The sequence below is a fragment of the Cyclopterus lumpus genome, chromosome 19 (assembly GCF_009769545.1).
Source record: "Cyclopterus lumpus isolate fCycLum1 chromosome 19, fCycLum1.pri, whole genome shotgun sequence".
NCBI lineage: Eukaryota > Metazoa > Chordata > Actinopteri > Perciformes > Cyclopteridae > Cyclopterus > Cyclopterus lumpus.
In genome coordinates, this window is record NC_046984.1 from 13,339,953 (window position 1) to 13,363,517 (window position 23,565).

Sequence of the window (23,565 nt, forward strand, 5' to 3'; positions counted from 1 at the left end):
TCATTAGGAAGCAATGGTTTCCACTCGTGTAATCGATACACACTCTGATTTATCAGCACTAAGTGGAGGGTACTATGCATACCAGCTTGGCCCGCTTGGACAAAAAAACTCAATGACGTGTGTGCCCTGAAGTTAATACAACTTAATATCATCTCTGGGATCCTTAGCTCAACTCTTACACAAGAGACTCAGGGGAGAAATATGAGAGTATTACGTCAGACAGGAGGGAGAGGGAGAGTCAGGCAAAGAACGAGGGGCAGGAGGAAGGAAATAAGTCCTGTCTCCTTTCAGAAAGTCAGAGACACACAAAAATATGTCTGTTGTACTCCTTTGGAATGGATTAAATAATTTGAGGCCATTCTGTGGCACATGGGTTTACATACCATGACAATTCCTCCCGACTGCTCTGCTGTGCACATGCTCATGATGGGTGCCATACCGATGGTGGTGCCCTGGAAATAGACTCCACTAAGGGGGAGAAAACAGAGGTCATCACATCATTAGTCTCGCATAGCAGGACCAATCTCCACAGCGCTGCGTCAGCGCCGCGGAAAGGTCCGGCTGCAGACATTATCATATTGGTATAGAGGAAAGAAAGCTTTGGCTTGTTTGTATTTCTCTAAACCAGTCCCAGTTGGCCTGCCCTTGCGAAAAAGATATCGGAAGGTGGAGAGATATGCTGCGTGAGATACACAGCCAAGGGCAGACTTATACCCCGAGTCAGACTTTCACATCATCAACACTTCAAATGTCAATGTAAAGGTCGCCGGGAGAGTTTTTGACCACTGGTGGCGCTGTAGAGCAATGAGTTGATGGGTTGCAATGCAAATGTGTAGTGGATGCTAGTGTTTGCATTGCAAGGCTAAAGTTGTTTTTGTTGTAGGACTTTGAAACAAAAGGGATGGAAACGTTTCTTTGGTTGGCTGATTGGCTGACTAGACCTGCACATCAAATCCCCGTATATGTGATATGTACCTTTGAGGGTAGCTCAAAAGGAGAAGAACTCTAATACACTAAATACTAATAAAACCACAAAACATCCGATAAAGACCCCTCCAAAACAAATTTGGAATAAAATCATGACTTTGAATGGAACACAACTATTACAGGCGTATGCTACAAATGTACCTGATCAGCTGGGCGTTGTCATGGGGCTTCTGGGGCAGCAGCTTGACCTTCCTCCAGTCTAGGAACTCATGCAAGGTGGTGAAGGGGTCCTGGGTGATGGGGCACTTGTCCACATCACTCCATACCTCCAGGCCCACCAGGGCAACACGGATATTCAGAGCCCGGTAGAACTGAAAGTTGAGGGGAGGAAGGGGGAAGTGAGGAGAGAGACGGGCTTATAATGTGTCGAAACACGGCTCGTTCTAAGCTAATGAAAACACAAAATTATGTAGTTTCAAGTGATTATACACAAATTAAAACTCCAATGTCTGCCAATAAATCCCCCAGAATCCTACACACTGGTCCTTTAAAATAGAAATACTATACAAATACTAGCTTAAAAAGGATGAGGGACTCTCAACACATCCTTAAACATTAATCAACATATGACTTCAAATATGAATAAATCATGTTTTGCAGCTTCTGTTTTATTAAACAGCCACCCACGGCACGTTTTATCACAGCGTGTCTTCACAAAATTTCTCAGTCGAGTTATGGAATTGATCAACCATTCATAATCCAATCAGCCTCCTCTCGCAAGTCGGTTAATTCTCAGCAGGCTTGTTGTGACCTCCAATAAAATCACACGCCTACACCACATCCCCTCTGTTGATTTGATTGTTACCTTGTCCACGTAATTGGCGATCTCAGCCAGTCGCTGCTTGACCTTCTCCATGTCCTTGCCTTGTTTCTGAAACTGAACAACACAAGCAAGCGGAATAAAGCAAGGAGAAAAATAGGCGAACAACCCTCTGGAATATTTATTTTCATCAAAAGGCATTATTTGGGACAAATCAACACTGCGTCAGCTCTAGAAAGGTTTTCACTGGGGGTGTCGTGTTAATTCCACTGGCACTTCTGCTGCAGTTGCTATCATCACAGAGCTCCACGGCGGTGCTCCGGCTAAAGAGATAACCTTAACCACCTTGTCGTTTATCCACTTTCTTTGGCTCCAAAGCACACGACTTTGACCTATATGTGTCATGTCAGGAAGAAACACTTTCTTCTCTTTAAGATCTTACATCTGAGTTTTGAGATAATTCAAAGTGCACTTAACAGTCTAATTCAGAGGCGGAGCGATCTTATCTATGTCTCAAGGGGATTGAGGGGCCGCTCAGCATGTGACCTCTGAGCCCCTTTCCTGTGGGATACGGCAGCAGAGGGTGAAGAGGTCGAGGCGGTGTGACCTCTGCTTACCTCTCGGTTGTCAGCCACGATGATCAGCTCCACATATTTCGTCGTAGTCTGGACGTGGCGTTTATGCTGCAAGGGGTGGGTGAAAGGGGGTAGACGGGGGATAGGTGGTGACGAGAAGAAGAAGAAGGACATTAGGCGGACACACTTAACTGCAGCTTTCTGGAAAGGGCAGCCACTCAATATGGCTTTTAACCCGAACTACACTCTTCACAAAAGGCGGCAGAAGCGGCATCATCACAAAGCAATCGGCTACACTTCAAGTCTGACCCATTAAGAGCTGCTAAGGTCACACGTACCTGCGATAACACTCTTACAGGGACCAGGATATTAACTAATAAATCACCATTTTTGGACAATGCTGTTGGCAGCGCACAGTATAAAACACTACCCTCTGCTTTCTTGCTAATATTCAAAGAGCTTGTGATCTCAATATTGATTTATGAGACACCTTCACAGTGAGTCTAACAGCACACAAAGAGGAAAGTGAGCTTATGTCCAAAAAGGAGAATTAAGAGTTTTAATTAGGAGTTGATTTCTCGTGATGTGGTGAAAGACTGTATTACACGTCAAGCAAAACACAATAATGCAAATAACTACACGGTCAGTGAGGCTGTAATCAAATGCTAACATGTTAGCAACGGCAGTGTAAACACGCTGATAGTTCAGGTAGACTATAGTGTATAGTTATTCATATGCACCGCCTTATTAAAGAGTATTTTCAGGCTCACATTTGCAAATTAGTACTAAATGCAAAGAAAAAGTTATGATTTTGACCTGATGATGGCGCTGGAAGAATGAATGAATGAACGTCTCAACCAACTGACAAACAGACTGACATTGCCATATAACTATGCATGTTGCATGGCAAAATTATTTCAAAAGTTGGAAACAATTTAAACAACTTATAGAGAAAATAGTCAAAAAGTGAGGCGATTCAAAACAGGACAAATACAACCCCTGGCCATGGAGCAGATGCTGATCTCGTGCTGTGTGTGGGCAGCATCACTTTCACCACATGAGCTAGGGTCGCTCTCACCTGCGCACGCGCACACACACACACACACACACACACACACACACACACACACACACACACACACAAACACACACACAGATCCTATACTATCCTGCTGGCTAAGTGTTCTGCCTTCACACTATGGCCCACTTTCAACCTGAGCCTCTTTATCCGTGCTGGCCTGGCAGCCTGGATCCTCTCTGCTCTTATCTGCCTCCTCCATAGATAAGCCAGGATGGGCGAGTGTGCTCTCAATGCAGCCTATGGTGATTCCCAAGTCTCTGGGAGGCCACTGGAAAGGAGACACACACGAGCACAATGTGCAATCAACTCAGCGGAGAAAAGCAGCTCTGTTAATATATGAGTTAGAGGTAATATGTGTATTTACGTGACACAAACATATTTCTTCTTTGTCGCTATGAAACTGACACTACCACTGGGAAACGGAAAACACTGGCGCACCGATGCATTCAATTCAGTCAAAGTGTATAAATGAAGAAAAATCCTCAATTTCACACAAATGGCAAACAAGAATAACCAAATATTCTTCTTCCTCTTCTTCCCTCAGTTCCTGTTTTACACACCACTTCTGCTTCAATATCAGAGAATTACAGTGAAGAAAGAGGCCAGCGTTCTTTTAAAAATGGGGGAAGGTAATTTAAGACATTTAAGCACATCTCCTCATTGTCTTCATTAAGCAAATGGAGCTGGCTCAGGTGTGGATGAAGATATATAATATGTATAATGGAGCTTTGTGATTAGATTATCTTCCCCTGTCCACAGTTTAGGCTGGCGTCCAACTGTTCTATCAATCAATATGTATTAAAGTCCACTTCAGAAATGATCTTTTCTGCCCCAATATTATTTTTGTACCCATGAAAGACAAAGACACTCACAAAACGTCATTACATGTGTTCAGGTCTGACGTCGTGGACGGCAAAAAGAGGTGTTTGGTGTTGCTGTCATGCTGTTCCTGTCAGCTCGCCATCATATCTCTCTCCCCTTCTCCAACCCCATCGGACTCCCATCATCCAGGGGCCCTCTGCCAACGCGCAGCTTTATCTTTAGACCCTCGAGCGGGGCACATCGTGGCTTATTGAAGCGGCAGCAGTATGTGCAACATGCTGAGGTGAGCTCGTTTGTATGCCAAGTGCAGCCAACCAGACTTTATATTCTCCCCTTCTTTTTGTGGATCTTCACTATGCTACTAGCGAGACACAAATTACAGTGTATGACTTATGAAGAAGAATTAGATCATATCTTTTGATTTTTTTCTTTTGTTATCTTAGACCCCCCTCGGTTTCAGTCAGTTGGAAACTTCTGCTGTTTCAGGATTTCTTGACTTCTTCTGAATCTTTGCAGACCTCTTAACAATAAAGACAAAGCTTGCCATTGGAGCCAGTGCTGTAATCACCAGCAGGGATACAAAAACGGCAGTAAAAAACATCTGAAAAACCACGATGACTGCATGAATAACTAAAAACAAACCCTGTGATGGGGCGTGATGTTGTAGCCAGCACAGCCACATGTTTGGCCTGCGTCCCCAGAACACACTCAGTCTCAATATGCCCTTAATGAAATGATTAAACAATCAGTTTAAGGGAAATGGAAAGTCCCTCACATTTATGTTGCATCACAATTATGGAATGTGTGCTTATAGCCTCCCTGGGTCCTCGGACATCTGTTTCATCTTTTACACCAGCTATCTGTGTGTCTCTTTGTATTGGCCCGATGAATCAGCCGTGTTCGTCCACTCCTGCCATCTTGTACCAGTCAGATAGAGATCACTGGAGTCTGTCATCTCCACTTATCGGCCATCATCATCTTTAAAGCCCTACCCACCCATCCTCCGCCATCATGGAGAATCCCCGTGACCACGACCCTTATGATTTATCCCTCAGCTCAGTGGGGTAGAAAGGAATCGAGTGCAGGGTGCAGGATAGGGTGGACTTTAATTCTTGATGGACGGGTTCTGCATGATGTACAAGCCTGCAGTCGAATCTCGCTTTCGGAGCAAATGGTGTCACTTAACAGGCAATGCACTTTCCAAAAGGCGTTTATCAGGCTCCACTCTTCATACAATCCACCCGCTCCACATCACTAATGGACACTGTGAGATCAGATGGAGGAAATGAGTGAATAATTCAACAAGTCGTGGCTCCTAAAATATATAACAGGCCACTTACCAATATCTACATTGCAATCTAACTTGTTAAAGAGGGTTAAGGTGTGCAATATTCTTTGTGCAGGTGGAATCCAAATACAAAAAGAAAGAAATTGTTTTTACTGTCGCAAAATGTTCTGCTTCACATCCTTTTTAGAGCACAGATTTAAACATTAACTCAAACATTTGAGTGGCAAACACATAGAAAAGCAGAATCAAAAAGAAGGTGCTTGAAAATAACTAAAAAGATTCTTCAGCTCTACTGTGTTGAGCAAGGAGAAAAGGGAGGTTGAAAGCCTACATTTCTCCAGGCATCTAATAGTTTAAACCTCAACATGATTGAAATAATAAAAAATAAATGGATGACACATGGTTTACTTTATGGACAATCCACAGGAAGTAAACATGATTTCATCTCAAAGGAAGAGTTTGCAAACTCCACACAGAAAACCCTCCAGCTGTGGATTAAAAGTTATTGTGTGGCAGCACCATGCCGCCCCACCTTAAATCTGGTACAGGGGGTAACCATTTAACGTGTTGTGACATATCGCAATCATGTGAGCAAGGCGATGTTCTTTTAATCAAGTTTTAGGAAAACTGTCATAGTAGAACACGCCACAATATGCATTTAATATGCATATAATCTGTATAAAATAAACTGTATGCACTCAGAATGGTGGAAACTGCATTGGCACAGTCCAACATCAGAGCCACTGTCTCCCACGAATCTTTAAATGTTTATGTTTTTGAGAATCAACACACCCCTATTACTTACCACAATGTCAACATATTACTTGATAAAGCTAGGAGTCTACCACCATACTCAGATAAATCATCACTATTAGCTTCATCAATAAATGTAACTATAAGGGCATGTTTAATGAATATGCATGGTTTAGAAATATTGGGTTTATCAATTTACCTACAGACCAATTTTGACATTTGTTACCTGTTGAGCAGCTGGTGAGGTTTAAAAGTGTCTGAACTTCTTCCAGTAAAGGCTTTTAAACATATTTGTCTTTGTACTACTTGAATGTGCTTGAAGAACATTTCTTCTGAGAAGCAACGCTTGTTAATGTGCTTACAACAGAAAGACAGGGGTGGGATCCTTTGATGCATGTCATTCCCCATCACCCCGACTCTCAATTTAGTAAATGGAAGCATACAAATGCAAAAAAAGAACACTTTAAAAAGGGAGACAAAGAAGTAGAAGATCTTTTAAAAGCTATATACTCTCTTTTCAAATCACGCCGTGAGCACAGACAGTTTACTTGTAGGAGCTGCAGATGAAATGCAGACAGTTTAATGATCCTTACCCGTGTGCCGAAAGCCCTAAACGGACCGCTGTCGGCATGTTCAATGGGGTAGGAAATGTTGAAATCATGGCCACAGGTGCCGGAGGCGAAATTGAGGTGTTCTGCAGTGTAGATCCAGTGAGTCCCATCGGAGTGATCAGCAGAGGGTTCCAGCACGTAGGATTTGCCTTCAAGAGTTATGAAACCCCTGCAGAGAGAGGAAAGGGTAGACAGGATGCCTCGCCGTGATCTATTCATTTTGTCAGATTAAAAAAATACTGCAATTGCAAGGACACATAAAGAGATATGCAGCATGTAAAGAAGATTAATCTGACCTGGCTGAAACAAAAGGGAGTCTGATTTATGTGTGACATACGAACACAACCCACAAAAGATGATGCATCATTGTGACTTTGATTAACACTACTTTTTTAACAGTGGCCGTTGTGATTTAAAGTGAGTCTTGGATATACTGTCAGATTTTCTGCGCATCACTTGTTGTGCAGACAGGTTGCAGACAAAAATAAATATTAAAAGCACCAAGGGCAACAGCAAGGGCTTCACACTCAGGCGAATCGCTCCGCAGAGGGTGTAGACGTTTGGCTCGTTTGAGAAAACATTCCTGATGGTGTCCAATGATATTACTGCAATCATTACTCCCGTTTGACATCTGCAAACACTCAAATTCCATACCTGTCTAAAGCCTTACAATTAGTCAAGTTCACTGCTTTTCAACAGTAAATACACGGTGTCATCTCGACGTATCAATGTAGCAAAATTCATTACTTACTGAGATCCGTTGACATGCCATTCCTCAGAGTTGCACACTTGAGACTTAGACTTGGCCTCATGTCAAGACTATAAGGATAATCCTTCTTTATCACAACCTGGATCTGACTTTAGTGACCATTTTAATGGTTTTGGTGACATTGCGCTCACCAAAATAACTGATCAGAGAGGTTGTAAAACAACAATTTAGCCACATTACCCGAACCAATTTATTTGGAGGTTAAGTCGAGAGTGAGCACCAGAGATCACTTAAGTATCACAAGTATTGGCTTTGGAAAAGGGAAAAGTGTCTGACGCACTTACTTGATACCAGCACAGGTACCGAGGCTGACATCCGAGTTGACGTGACCCTCCACCTCACCGTGGTAGTAGCAGTTTGCCTGTGTGGGCACAGACAAAAGGACGTCAGTATTTCAAGTTAAAGACAGCAGGAGGGAGGGGACCAGTGCCACACTAATCATGTCTTTAGGTTTTAAGCACAGTTCAACCACAAACGTCCCAGCTGATCACTGTGAAATTTGAGCAAGTTAAATCTGCGGTGAGTGGGTCATCTGTTGCAGAGTTAGCACCACAGCTCGATGATAGCTGAGATCTGTGCGTACTGCAGCATTCCCAGGTACCTGCTTTCATGGACCACCTGTCAAGCTGCAGCATTGAGCAACGAAAGCGAATTAAGCCCATGTTTATTGAACCAGGCCTGGCAGCGAGAGGGCGGGGAGGAAGCGTCTGGTTTAGAGTGAAAACAGCCCCTCGGCTATAGTTAGACGGCCTCGCTCAGGTGAGGTCTAACCAAGCCACTCACTGCCACCCTGTTCTGGAAAACAAGGAAATGTGAGTTTTCCACCCCTCTTTGACTGCCTCTAAATATAGAGGGCAGGCAGTAAATCTCAATGTCCGACTTCCTTCGACTTCGTGGGGCTGCTGATTTTGCATGTTCAGTGACTTTCGGAGTTTCGTCCCAGAACTACGATAATCTAACTAAGGTTCTCACTTTTGACACAAGCTAGTTTAAACAGCATCGATAGATAGAGTCTTTCAGTCTTACCTCCCAAGTAAGCGTTTTCTCCAATTTGGATCTAGTATTGAATCCTTAAGAAATACCTTCAGATCTGCTATATATTGAAAAGGGTTCTTCCTCGACTCAGGCTACACCCTTCCATGAAAGTCGAGCCATGAAAATATTGTTTCCGTAATCCTGCTGAAGAAACAAACCGAACAGAAGAGTAAACCTACATGGCGGAGGAAAATGATCACCCGACTCAGTGTGTTTTAGCATTGTTCAGGTTTCAGGCTTTGGTTTTTACGTCCGGCAACTTAACTTTTTTCTTTTCTTTGTAACTGCTCAGAGCTGCAACAGTTTTCAGCCAAAACGTTAGTGACTATCTGGTGAACATAGAGGAGCATTTAGCAGCAGACCAAAACGGAGCTAAAAGAAGAGTGATTACTGGACTTAGATTCGTTGCATTGCCAGAAACACGACTCTAAAACAGTGATAATGTCGCTCCATTGTCTGCTGGATGGCTAATTGTGTACTAATACATAGCCAAAAGGACTTTATAAAAGCAGTAATATATGTGTTCTGCTAATAGAAACAAACACCACTGGAAAAACATGCTCACAGCCCTCGCAGCACTTTCATCCAAAACGTATTTTGCATAAAAACTGTTGTGTAGCATATGAATATAATTCTTTTGAGACAAGGTTAAATAATGGATTTAGCTACCGGAACCTAAAAACATCTAATTCAGAGGACATTCAAGAATCCTTCGTCTGTCTGGCCACTTTCAATATCTCTACCCCGAGGTGCACTGAAAGAGAACTATCCATTATGGTGAGGTAAAAAGGTACAAAGAAAGGACAGCCCATTACATGAAATATGAAATTTTAGTGTAGCAAGGAGGAGCAGTGATGGATTTAGTGCGCTGAGTTAATGCTACCACCTCATGTTTCTTTGATGAGATCATGACTGTGATGCATCGATATCGGGGATATGAATAGAATTTTTGTTTCTAAGGTTTCTGCATAAAGAAATGAGAGAGGAAAGTGCTTACGTCTTCATATCTGGGATAAGAAAGATTAATAACTAATACCCAGCTTATAGTGGGAGGCAACCCTGGGTGTGAACATTACATTGTTTATGCAAGTTAACTCCTTAATGCTAGTGATTCATATTCCCAGTAGATGGCTTTTATTACAGCACATGGTTCTCATTTATTGCATTGTGTGTGGACGTTAGAGAGAGAAAGGGAGAGTACGTAAAACAGAAAGAGAGAAGTGAGGCAGGGCGGACTGACGCTGAAGTCACTCCCAGCAGTACCTTGTCTTTGACACACAACTGATCCCTCTGAATCTCTTGCCCAGATCACTATATCAGTCTCCTCCTGCCAGCAGGACAAATAAATTAACTTGGGATAAGTCTCAAAAGATCTGTCCGTTTCCAGTAAAAAAAAAAGACCCTCCCATTAAGAGCTGGCTGTGGTCATGAGAGAGGAATGAGAGGAGGGATGGAGGTTGAAAGGTTACTGGCAGTGATCCTTTGGTCCATGCCTTCAAGTTGTCTTCCACCAGCTCACGGAGCGCAGAATGATGTAATCGTCGGGCTGCAGCTATCGATTGTTTTAGTAATTTAAGTATCCTACCAATGACCCCATCAATTAATCGCATGTAAAATACTTTTTGCTTTATGGAGGAGCAACAGTAGATATACAGTACAAAAGAGAAAATAAGGCTGAACAACTCATTGGTTTCCTTTTTAGTTTATTTAAGTGCAATGTTATACTCCAGGTGTCAAGGCTGCATTTGTCATCACTTTCCCAAAACCTTGTCCTGAAATAAGTGTGATCCTTTTACCCTGTTATTATCATCCATAGTATTTTTTTTTTTAAACACACAATTCAAATGATTAAGAAATTAATTATTGTATTCTTAAATAAATATCTTAAATAAATATGTGATTTGATTTTTTTTTAATCTTGGCATTATTAGTAATATAAGCTGATTAGAGATGCTGTTTAAAGTTAAACAGATCCTAATTCACTCTCTAATATCTATTTTATATTGCTGTGTAAACATCTCCTCAAACAACTGGATTTATTCTAGTTTCTTGCGAAAAACTAAATTTTACAAGGTGGACCACATCATGATAAAGTTATAATTTACCTTAGCCCAATTGCCATTTTTACTGGATAGAGCTTGAATGCATCATAATGTAACTCAATGCAACCTCTGGTTAACACTGGCAGTTCGCTCTGATATTCAGCCAAGCAGGATTGATTCCTCCATTTTACATCATTTTCATTTTAATATTTTGGACTGTTTATCAAACGAAACAAAGCAAGATGAAAGCATGGTTTTCATCTCTGGGAGATTGTGATGTCATTTTTTTTTTTTTTATCCTCCTTAAATATTCTAAAGACTTCAATAAATCAATTCATCTTAATGAAAACTACCATGTGCAGAAGCCCTAAACCCATCACTTCATTCCTCTTACCACCATTCAGTGTCTCAGAGTCCATCCTGCGCTGAACCGTTACAACTCCTGCATTGTCTCTCTGCATTGGAATGGCAGCAATTCAGACGAGCTGACCGAGCCCAGCCAATAATGGGCCGGCTCTGGTCTCACGAGGGAAATATTATTAAATTCACTGCGTGGGCTGGCCATTATTGAATTATATTAATCTCCTCTTGTGTGGATTTCAGCATAAGTAGGACAGGCGTTTTGTACACAGAACTCACAGGATGTCTATTATTATGCTTTCCGTGTATCTGAACATAAATTAGACGTTTAATTGCTTTCCAAACTGAAGATGATCAAATCACTGAAAGCAGGTGGAGGCTTTGAAGCATACTGAACTGATGTACGTGGTGCAGCCACAATCTACTCATTCAGTACAGTATAGTGTACACGTACTTTCCTTATCGTCTTGCTGTTTCTAAGCAATAGAAAAATAAATAAAAGGGATATTTATAGATAGGAGATGTTTTCAAAGAACCATTATATGTAAAAGCAGAACATAATTTGTTCTGGGAAAAAATAAATGAGTTTATTGAAGATGAGAAAAATGTATCACAACACTGGAGCATATCACAAGACCGAACCCTAATCTTGCAAAGTTGGAGAACATACTCAGTATAATTGAGTATAATAAAGCAATTAGGTTGTAAACTGCAAAAAAAAGATGATGTGTTGTTAAGTTATGAAGTAAAAAAAAAATCAAAACCAGTCCAAAATCATTTGAGAGACTTAACAGATGTATTTTAGATAAACGTGCAATCTCAATTTAAAAATTAAAAGGCTCGTGAATGTGATGAAAGGTCAGTGTGACTTCTGAATTGCACTTAGATGATGAAGTTGATCATTTTCCATGTAACAAACCATTGTTTGGGATTGTTTGTAAAAAAATTTTTTAAAAAGGACCGTTCCCTAAAACTGAGCCTGTTCTCTGACTTGGATCCGCCCTTTATTTCATCAAATATGAATCTGGATACAAGATTCTCGATGTGCAAGATCAACCCATTCTAGGTCTAACTGTTGGGTCAATTGATGACATCAAACAAGAAGAGCATGATGAAGCAGAACCCGACAAGAAGAAGGGTTCCACAGAAGCCCAACATTTCGGAGAGCTGTTGGGTTGGGTGACAAAAAATTGTGTCAGACTTAATAATAATATAAAAAGAGAAAATAAAAAGGTTAACATACCGTGAAGTTGTGAGAGCCTGTGACCACCATTCCATCTTCCAGGTAATGGGTTTCTGTATAGTTACTTGCAAACAGCCCCCTAGAAAGAATAAACAAAGACATCAAACGCTCAGAAGTGACCCTAAGGGGCTCCATCGTGAAAAATCAATCACAGCGTCTTAAGCCAGACTTGCATGGAAGATAAACAGTGTGATGCGATTTAAAATGTAACCACGCTTTAGAAGAGTATACACTGAATTGAGCAGCTGCAGGCGTCATGATTGAAGGCAGGTGTGACGTTTTCACACCACACGCACGCATCCATGAAGAAGCATTCAATATGAATCCATACTCATTCTATGTGAAACGGTGGAACCGTAATGAGCCTATACACATTGCAGACAATGACAAGTAATGAGCAGAAGGATGCAATAGTGTGATCTGATTAAATAAAGGAAAAGGGAATGGGGAGAAAAACAGTGAAGAAATCAATAACACTATGAAGGGATTCTCTGAGGTGACCAAGTGATCTGTTTAAAGCTCAATACATCAATACAGTGGTCCTCTGCTGCAGGCATTTTGCTCCCTTCGTCTTATATGTACGAATGGATGAAAAAGCAGTACAAATTCAGCAGTTTCAAACAAGTTAGGCTGGAAGGATTACCGCAATACCTTGTTAATGTGGCCCCTTCTGCCTACACGTGTATCTCCATCGTAGCAAACTCAGGTTTGTTATCACTGTTTCACAAGTAATGCTTTCCACTAGCCAGCCAATGTTCACAAGATGGCTGTACTGTTGACAGTAGACAACTTAACTTGCTGTCTTGTAATTGTGAGTCTTGAAGTCGTTGTGGTTTTCCCACTGATGGGCAAACGGGGCTTCTAATGGTTTCCCCTCCGACAGGTTTCCCCTCAACTTGTGTCTTGTGCTCTTATTGGGTGTTTCTCTGGGATCTGGGATGAAGTTGTGTAGTGTGAACTAGGCATTAGTTGACAAGATGTTGGCGAGTGCTAACTCGTGGATGTGTTGAAGTATGTTTTCCATATTCTATTCACTCTAGGCTCTTTACTTGAGCAAACACTGGTCCTGGTATTTTCCGTCATACTGAGGATGGACCGTTGTTGCTAAGTTACCATGGAGTTGGTTTATTTATCGTGTGAGCGGAAACACAACAAGTAAGCTTGAAATTGTGTCGTCTATTAATTTGTCAAGCTACTGTTTCCATGGTGAAGAATTAACCCCGATATTTTGTCCCCAAAGGGAACATCTCAATTGTTCCGCTACTTTGTCATGTTTTTAAGAAACTATGAGGAAATTATGCAACAATCATCATGCCGTAGCTCTGTGTTGGAATCCATTGCAATGGTTTATATCCAATTGTACAACTGCTATAGGGGGTTCATTTATCAATTGATTTTTGGTAAACCTCATAACCGCTGAACTAATTCTAAACCTGTCATTGCAAGATACATCTTTACTGTCACAGCCCTACTACAATGATGGCTCATGGAGGGAAGGACGCTCTCAAGAGTATAAATGAGACCACGCATTGTACATAAAGAGTTTGCATGTACAGTATTACACTCCAGAACAACAGCAGATGCCTGGCTTGTGCTAATCCACAGCAGAGGAACAAACCTCAGCAGGCAGCTGGATTCTCTTACTGACCTCACCGCTGACAACCCAGCTGGGAGTGTCAGCTGTAACAACCTGGGGAGGGGGGTTATTTTGTTTGGGAGCTGTCAGCATGAGACACAATGCTTCCCCGCCCTCTACTCATCTGCACAGCCAAAGAGCTGGTAATAATCATTGGATCAAAGTGAGGCCAAAGAGTAGAGAAAGCCAAATAAAATGATTTGTTTCTTCAGTCTTAATTAGGTCTGCGCTCTCGGTCGGACTCACAATCTCAACATCTGCCCACAATAGACAGTCCAGTGTGGCGATTGTGTATGTGCCTGCCTAACTGCTTCCCTTTAAGTGTGGGTATAACATAACCCATGTGTTTGCAACACTGAACCAAGAAACCACACCTTAGTGTGTCTACAACATGGAACCAGAAAACACACTTTAGTAGGTCGGCAACATGGAACCAAGAAACCACACCTTAATGGCTCTGCAACATGGAACCAGAAAACCACAAACAGATAACTGATTGAGTCATCAATGGACAGTAAATGACAGATTTCTTACTCCTTACCATTCTTTCGTTGGTATTGGTAACCTGTATGTCCTCCCTTAGCAATCCACTGACATTGCAACTGACTTGGCTTGTCATTAGCATTCCTAGGCTGCTAACTCATATGGTTAGCAGTTTCATAGCATCGGTCATAACAGGTGCCAAGAGTGAAGTGTTTCCTGGAAACAGCAGTTAACTCTTGCGCATAAAGAGGAAAGTGCATCCCCCATTGCGTACACTAAAAGTGGATTAGGAAGGAATCTTTTAATAGTCATTATGAACAGGAGGGGAAAATGTATTCCAATGCTCATATGGGCACCTGGCTATTGTTAAAAGAAAGACTTGGCCTAGAGCATGATAAAACACCAAATCAGAGTTGCAATCTGCACTACACACATGTAAGAAAACACCATACCGTGGTATCGAAAGCACCTGTAGGTTCAACTCACCCCAGCCGAACAATGAACTGCCATTTACCTCCACCATATTTATAATGCCACAAGCCACCCACCCTGCATTGCAGCAGCGCAATGTCTATCAATCAGTGGGGGGTTAATGAGGCATTGGGGAAGGGAGGGTATGAGGGGGGGGTCAGGCCCCCATATTTAAAATATATTACCCATGGGACAGGCCTCCAGCAGTGCTCCATCTGACGGACAGGGAGTCCGCTTTGAGGAGAGGCACCAGGAGGCAACGAGGCGATGCCCCGTTCTGGCTGTTAACGGCACAGAACCTGTCCCAAGTGCCGGAAGCCTGACACCCAAACAACCACAAAACAAAGACAATGACTGCAAGTGTGATGCAGTAGGAGGTATACATCTCTGGGTCAACTTGTCATAACATTTTGAAAGATAAATATTTGGTAACTCTGCATCTCTTGGCCTCTGCTCAAACATTGCATATCCAAACTAAAAAATGGGTTATCTCTGCAACCACAAGGACTATTTGAATACTTTTGATGTTAGAATAAAGGCCACACGTGTGATCTTTTGTTCAGATATCGGTCTATATGTTACTGGTTAAAGAGTAAATGAAGATGGCACACAGCAAAAATGAAAAAGTTTTGGTTTAAACTTTAAACTCAATAATATAGCGCAATAGGTGAACATTCTCTCTGCAATGTTTGACTTTGACAAAGTGAAGCAAAACAACATTAGCTACGTTTTAGTACAGACAGCTTGGTCTGGAAACATGCAGCGAGCTCACGCACTTATTCTTGTAGCCCATGTCCTGTTGTTTGATGTGCAGCATTAGGATATTTGCACAACATTATGTACTATTGATCCCCTAATTATGCCACTAGCCCCACGTCCCCCCATATGTGGGCGAAGGGTGTCAATATTAGACAGGCTCAATACCTATAGTTACAGTCATGTTTATGTCTTATAATGCCGTCTCCAGGCTGAAAAGGACAAACTAACTTTTTTAAAGAAAATACATTAGGTTAGAGGAAAGAGTCAGATTTGCCTGTCAGTAGATTTGACAATGCAGACAGAAAGACATTGAAGTCTCTTCAAGCTAATCCTGAAAGCCAGTTATGCCACCTCTGTTCTTCCTGCATTACATTTTCATATTGTTTCTGTCGGATCTTTGTTCAATTTCTGTCTGTCTTTGTAGAGGGAAATAACACCGGGACTTACGCAACGCCTTATCTAAATGGAATATATTCACACACAGAAATAAATGTTGAGGCTTCCTCTTCAAACACTGTTGAGAACATTCTAATTGAGAAAATACAACCGCGCCGACCTCTTTTACATGTGGTCTTGATTGCTCGCGTTGGTTCTGCTTTTATGTCAGTAAAGCTAATGTTGCGGGTGTGTGAGATATGTTAATTGTAACAGGCTTGATAAACTGCAGTTAATGCATCATCAATCAACAGCAAATGGGAGGTCTCATTTGTAGGTGAGTGCAGCATATGACCTAGAAAGAAAGGTCCTTTACAGCATACCGACAGCGTGTTGTGCTAATGTCATAGCAGTCATCTATTAACGGTGACAAACAGCTCAAACAGACAAACAGCTCGTCATCTGCGTCTCGTACTGAGGGGCTTGCGAGGTGATTATTGCAATGACGAAACGCCGAAGCATACAGACACATTGAGAGCCGAGGCGAAGTCACGTATAGGCCGTAAAGACACATTCTCAGAGGCGAGAGGGCAGTTTATGCAGCTCGGGGGGAAACAACAAAGCGTTGAATTTATTATGTGACAGGCCAGGAGGAGAAGGGAAAACGTCATGGTGAGAAAGACAGTGTTTTCCTGCAAAACAGCTTGCCTATGCTGTAGGAATCACGGATCGGTTCCATTTGGCGGAATATAAAGTAGCATATTTTTCAGTCAGTAGTCACAAATGGGTTTTTCAACTTCACGCTCTGCAGGACTCTCCCTTTTCTCTTGATAAGGTATCCAACCAGGCCAGAAGTATAACCGAGCAAAGAAAAGGGTCGCGCTTACACATTCAGTGACGATAAGGGAAGTATTCTAAGTACATTAACTTCCTTTTCTGGAGCACAAAAAGTACATTTCCTTAATTGACGTGCTATGACCACTCCATTGACACCACGGCCTTCATTACCATTGTTGGAATACAAGTTGGATCAATGTGCAGCGATTTCCCAGTCACGGGCTCCGATATGTCTCATTAAACCCAGACAACCTAATCAGGGACTTCTGGACAAATCCTGCAGTTAACTATGATAAATGAGAAGCTAGGCATTAGGCCTCTTGTGGCCAAGTCGCTCTCGAGCACTTGTAAGCTCTGGTGTCAGGCTATGTCAATACAAACATTTAGAGTCGATGAATTTATCATCAAATAAATAAATTTCTTGTACAACCTAATCTAGGAGCTCCAATCGGTACATTAGATTTAAACAGAGAGACCTGTGAGGCAATGTGGAAGTAATAATGCCCCTTTGCTTTTATGTGGAAAGTGGCAGGAACCCAGCTCCGTATGGAAAAAGAAGAAGCATGTGCATGAAAACAGTGCAAACCCCCCCACCCCCACCCCCCTCTTACTCCCCCAAGGCCAAAAAAACCTTGTCTCAGTCTTAGTAACATTCTTTTTCCAGGCGCAAGGGAAGCGGGCCAGTCTTCGTGGCTGTGATCTGTCTGACATCAGGCAGTGTTGCGGGGACATTGCCAAGTAGAGCAGAGAAGCAGAATTCCCCCTGCTTACCCTGAGCTCAATGCAACTCCCAGTCTTCACGAAGCATGTCATGAGCGGAGCCGTAAGAGCATGCCAGCCAATGGTTTCTACTTTGGGAGGAGGGAGGAAGTCGGGGGGGGGCACCTCATATTCATATGAGGTGCCATGTTCAGTAGCGAGCTAACTCGCAGCTCGGTGGCTCCTCTGGTCTCTCATATTTGTTTTACACAGAGAGAGCAGGTTGGTCTTCATCTCGGTATCATCTTCTCGTAGCGGCCTCATTGCGATTCTTTACACCTGCGTGGCCTCCCGCGGGTGGTTAATTGGTCAGTGCGATGGTCAAACAGAAGCACCATTAGTAGCAGTGGCACGCAATTATTGCAATGACTGTCACCTAGAGATTGATGTGGTTACGCCCAGGCATGCCCCGTGAAATCAATAAAGTGTCCTCTCTGTGCCATGTCTGCGTGATTGATGACTCCACAGGATGCCAATTAGAGACGCTGGTTGATGAATGCCACCCCAACAATGGATAAGATAATTGGAATTAGGACAAAATTGCAACACCATTAGGTGTGAGGATAATGATGCAGTATTTTCTGAGCTATTGTATGTTGGTTACAAAAAGAAAAAAAGAGATTATAATTTCTTTAAGTACTAAAAGTACATCCACTAATCAAAAAGGTCAGCTGTCGTATATTTTGAAATAAAACTCAATGTCAGTAAGTAGCCAGACATCTTTACATTTGGATCATCACCACTACAACTACGCGGCCAAAAAAGCTGAGTGTGGACATAAAGTAAGACGGGGTAATCAGTGGACCAGAAAGGAGTGGAAGCCCAGAGGAAATAGAGACGTGCTGTTCGCAACCTCCGCATCTCCACAAATGCAAATACAAAGCCTGCACGGCAATTGTTTGTCGTGTCTTGTGTTTATGCTTTCCCATCACGTGAGCTCTTGTGGTTGTGAGAATAATGACTCTCTAAGCAGAAAAGGTGGACGTGTCGTGCTTCTGTTGTACCACCACAAAAGCTCTGGAGGCAGGAGGTGAGAGTGGATGATAACCACAATCACAATTTTAACCCGGCACACTCGCACGCTTCAACTTGACGACACCAGCCACAGTGGGGGTGGACCAGGAAACGCTCTGTTTTCTTATGTGTCACGTAGGTATAAAAGGTCTTGTTTTCTTTCTGCTGGCCCTCCACACACAGTTCAGATCTGGCTGCCTCGCCACATTATGGGAACATTGTGTCCGATGGTTTGCAGCAAGAGACCTCTCTTTCACTTCCTCCAAAAAGACATTGATATCACTTTATTGCTCATGATGTCACGGTCTCTGAGGGCGATGGAAAAGTAATCGCATGTGACTTATCAAAGGCGGTTGATTGGCACAGTGTGAACTCTAAATGTTCCACTTCAGGGCAGGTGGTTATATGACGCTGACATATCTCTGATGCTCGCAATTAGACAAGTGATAACCATTAAGTCTAAATTGCAGAAAAACAAATAAAAGCTGAGAAAACTTGGCAGTTTGTTTCTCTTTTTTTCCCCCTTCTTCGTGGCATGGGCCAGTGACATTGTTATCTGAAACTAATTATGCCTGGTGCCAAAGCAGCAGGCATAATTGCTGTGGATCACTGGAGGGGAGATCCTTCATCCTGCTTTCTGCTCCTATCTGCCCCCCCCCGGGGGCTTCTGCTGCCTCTGCTCTGCCTCTGCGTCTCCCTCGGGACGAGCTCCGGTTGTGTGTCAGAGAGAGAGAGAGAGCGTGACCCTTCTCGTTGTGCAGGAATCACCGAATGTGCCGGTGTTAGCTCGACGCGCGTGCTCGTAGGCATGCAGGATCGTGTTTGTGCTCCACACACACACACACACACACACACGTCAGGCTCATGGCTTATGGATCATGCAACACATTCTTTTCTTTCAACACGAGCAGCAAACCACAACACTCCCCGCCTGATTTCCTAAACTCCTCATTCAACCCTCAGTTCATCCTGCATAGGAAAATCAGGAAGGCATTAGAGAACTGGAATGCTTTCCTCAAGTATTTTGCAAAGTCTGAAACTAAATTCGAAAAAAGGCCAGTTAACCCAAATTACAAATAGAGAACAGTTGCTACTTGAACTACTTTATACCAAAGTAACAGTCCCTAAAAAAAGAACAATTGGCGGCGAGGTCTTTAAGTATTGAGGACACAGTTTCTAGAAGGAGATGCCGATTTGCAATGTTTGTTTTTTTCTTACAATATCGTCGGCCCCACAACCCCCCATTGAATCGTGGGTGGAGACACACCCTGAGATAGATTCCTCATTTTGATATTAATGTCTTCTAGCCTGTAGCAAAATCAAGAAATATTGAAAGCCACGCAGATGGAAAATGACTAAATTTAATCCATATTCCAAGTGGAAACAATATGCTTTGCGTGTATTTTCGAAAGCAATTCATTGCATCCTATCGTCTCTGTCTGATCATTAAGTGGGTAAAGGCCCGAGAATGGCCGGATGTACCGAGGAAGGGGTGAATGCAAAGTCATTTTCAGAGCGGGTCATATTAATGCAACAGCTTTGAGCTTTGCCATTAATTCCAATGGTTTCCAAAGAACTTGCCCAAGGCCCGAAGCTTGTGCATCTATATTCATTGAAACCTTGTGCTTGAACTAATGAGCGGCGAGGGAACTTCAAACAATCAAGCCTATCATTCTTTACACAAGGTAAATGCACAATGCAACAAAAAAAACAGCCATTCAATTAATTAAATCTGTGTGTACTTGTGCGCCTTCGCCCCCTCTTTTCCTGCCCCTCTCCCCCATATGGCTGCCCTCGGGAAATCAAACAATTAAGGGCTGAATACAAATGTGCTCTTCTTCCCTTCATGTCTTTCACCTCTCTGATTGTGTCAGTGAGGGAGATGTCCTCCCTCTTTCTAGTAAAAGACCGCTTTTCATTCATTACGTGGGTTTGGTTATGCACCCTGACCCTGTGTTCTTTCAGGAGATGATTGACAGGAGAAGAAGGCTACGAGATTAAAATTGGAGGAGACGGAACCAAAACAACTTAATAATTTAAAAGAGAAATAAACTTTCGTGCAAGGTCGGAATCACCATGCTTTCGCAACAAACAGTTGTGGTCTGTAATTAAATGTCCAGTTAATTAAGCAACACAATGTGTTTCCCAACCCCTGAGCATGTCTACATTCCTATCAGCTTTCATTAAAAACATTATTATTTTTTTTTTTTTTTTTTTTTTTTTAAATGGGAAAGACAAAAGATTCTGTTCCGTCATGCTTCTTTAAATCGTCTCTCAATATAATTTCCTCCCGTTTTTGAAGCCGGTGATTCATTTCCCAATAATGCACAACTGGCTCATCGATCATCCGCGCGCCATTGATCCCTGGAAGGACTATAGCTCTCGTTGTTCAGCTGATGCTCCAAGGAAGTGGAACATTATTGGCTTTCTCGAGGAGATTGTTTGTAGGCATCGCATCATACATCAGAGCGTGCAGATGGAGCCCACAGCTGGGACTCGTACATCGATGACCCACCGGGCATAAAGAAAAGGTGACTGTAGTGGATTTTTTTTCCACATCCATTATTTGATTTTCATCTGCATTTTGAACTAATATATATTGCCAGACAGAGCCAGTATTGTAGAACTTGTGAGGCCATGAATCATGACCAACATCCCAAACTCCTACAGAACATTTTGACCTAACACCTTCAATCGTTTTTCACTTTTCATATATTGATCATGCCGTTAACTATTCAATTGTGTTCTACGTGAATTGTACATCCCAAAATGAAGGTCTCAATGCTGAAAGCCTTCTCTACACACTGCTCGTCTGGGGGATTACTAAATCTACTGGCTGTATTGACATTTGCAAGAGTAGAATGTTAAAGCGATAGCTCGACATTTTGTTTAACATTCTTATTTGTTTTCTCTACCTCCACTAACTCTACATGTATTTCCCAAAACCCCCAACAGGAGAAATACAGAGGACCTCAGTGGACCAAAGGATTTACTTCTGCCGACTAAATATATGCCGTGTTGTTTTTGCGAGCACTACCGATAGCTTCTCTCTCATCTTGCGAGTCAACAAATGCAGTTTCCTGCTCAACACTCCGTGAATTTACAACCCGCCCGTGAACCCTTTTCGCTCGGAAACTGGATGACTTGAAGGCATCCGTGTCATGTGACTGCATGGCCTCGGTTCCACGGGGTCTCTGCACCCTCGGAGCACTCCGCAGCCCCTTTATCAAACCCTGGCAGCTCCTATTGTTGTTGGCAGCTCAGGCCAGGAGGGATTAGGTGAGAGTGAGTGAGGAGGAGGAATAAGTGGAGCCAACCCAAGGAGACCCTGCCGTGTCCCATACCCCAACAGGGAATTATTAGAAGTTGCTGACGGCAGGAAAATGTGTGAGTAGAGAGAGAGAGACATGGCAGGTAGACAGAGGAGAAGGAGGACTGCTTTCACACCTCATCTGACAAAGCAAAAACACCAGAAACCTCCAATGCAGTCATCACACATCCCCCCCCCACCCCCCCATCCATCTACTCCCTGTCTGTCCATTACTCAGCATCGTGGGGCCTCAGAAACACAACCTTAAAGACGAGTGGGATGGGAAACCAAAAGCATCTGCTTTCTGCATGACATGGAGATAGGGGAAGACTCCGTGCTCCAGGTCCCAGATTTACCTCCGCACCATTTCCTATTATCACAAAGCTAAATTTAGCGATGAAAGAGGCCTCTGAACCCCCAACTCCTACGCCGGTTTCCCATCGGATTTCAATTTTTAAATGTGTCAAAAGTGGGAACACAAAAGAAGAAGAAGAAAAAAAAACACGTGGAGGTTCATCAGCAGAGATGATGCCTTTTAGGGCAAGAAGGCAAACCGCAACATGCAGCTGGAGCTTGTTGCTGTGGTCGTCAGCAGGAGAGGATGCTGTCCTTGCTTTCCGTCCAGCATTCATTTTTCACAAGGACAATGCTCTGCGTGAGCATGTGTAGCGCAACAGAAGGCAGGAAAATAAAAAACTCCTGGATCAGCAGAAAGAGACAGGCTTCCTTCAGCCAAAATCTGACCGCCTGACCGATGACCACGCGTGGCTTCTTCGCTCAGTCAGTGACCCCCACACGCAGGGAGTGCTGGTCATGGGAAGGTCAGTGGAGTGTGAGAACGGACAGAACAGGATGGAGGACAAGAAGAGAGAGCATTCCCTCCCGGCTTAACTGACACTGTAACTCCGGCAGATCTATTTGTCTGTCTGTCAGAGGGAGGATGGAAGCCAGGAGTGAGCCTGGACTGATTATCTTTATGGTCAGCAGCCACAGAGGTCAAAAAACGTTGGCTGCTTTTGTTTATTCCCTTTGGCACCCCGAAGCCTAGAGAAAATGAGATTCCACTACAATTTATGGAGAACATTGGCCTAAATAGGTGAAAGGGAGAAATCGTGATCCAGCGAACTAGACAGAAAGACAAACAATCTAATGGAAAGGAAAACGAAGATAGTGGGCCTTGGAAGATGGATGTGTTGATATCTTTGGTACTCCAAAATCCTCAAGAACCTCTAATAAAGCCACATTTTCTGGCATTCACATTTAAATAATTTGTGTTGCACGTCTGTTACTATTTATTGAGTATACAACAATGTATTTGAGCATACAAGCCATAATTATACAGACATGCTCCCCTTTCATCGCTGCATTACATGAATAATAGCACTTTATATGTTCAGCACATTTCACGCAGAGATGCAGCCAAAAGGGCTCAATGAAACAAGATCAGATAGAAAAACACAATAAAAAAAAAAACTTAAGTAAGTGAGAGAAAACAAACATTTGTATTGTTTTTATGAACAATAAAATCACTGAAGCTAACCCAAATTAAAAGCTCAATTAAAAAAGGGGTAGTTTAGGGACATGGAAACAGAGGT

General features: G+C 42.7%; 1 protein-coding gene across 1 annotated transcript in view; it reads right to left on the bottom strand.

The window, feature by feature from the left end:
* LOC117748765 (disintegrin and metalloproteinase domain-containing protein 12-like) overlaps positions 1–23,565 on the bottom strand; it is a 64,518-nt gene that overhangs the window by 19,776 nt on the left and 21,177 nt on the right. Inside the window, 7 exon segments of the mRNA XM_034558823.1 lie at positions 384–468; positions 1,129–1,298; positions 1,793–1,864; positions 2,365–2,430; positions 6,860–7,046; positions 7,931–8,007; positions 12,327–12,405. Coding sequence (XP_034414714.1) covers positions 384–468; positions 1,129–1,298; positions 1,793–1,864; positions 2,365–2,430; positions 6,860–7,046; positions 7,931–8,007; positions 12,327–12,405 — 736 coding nt within the window.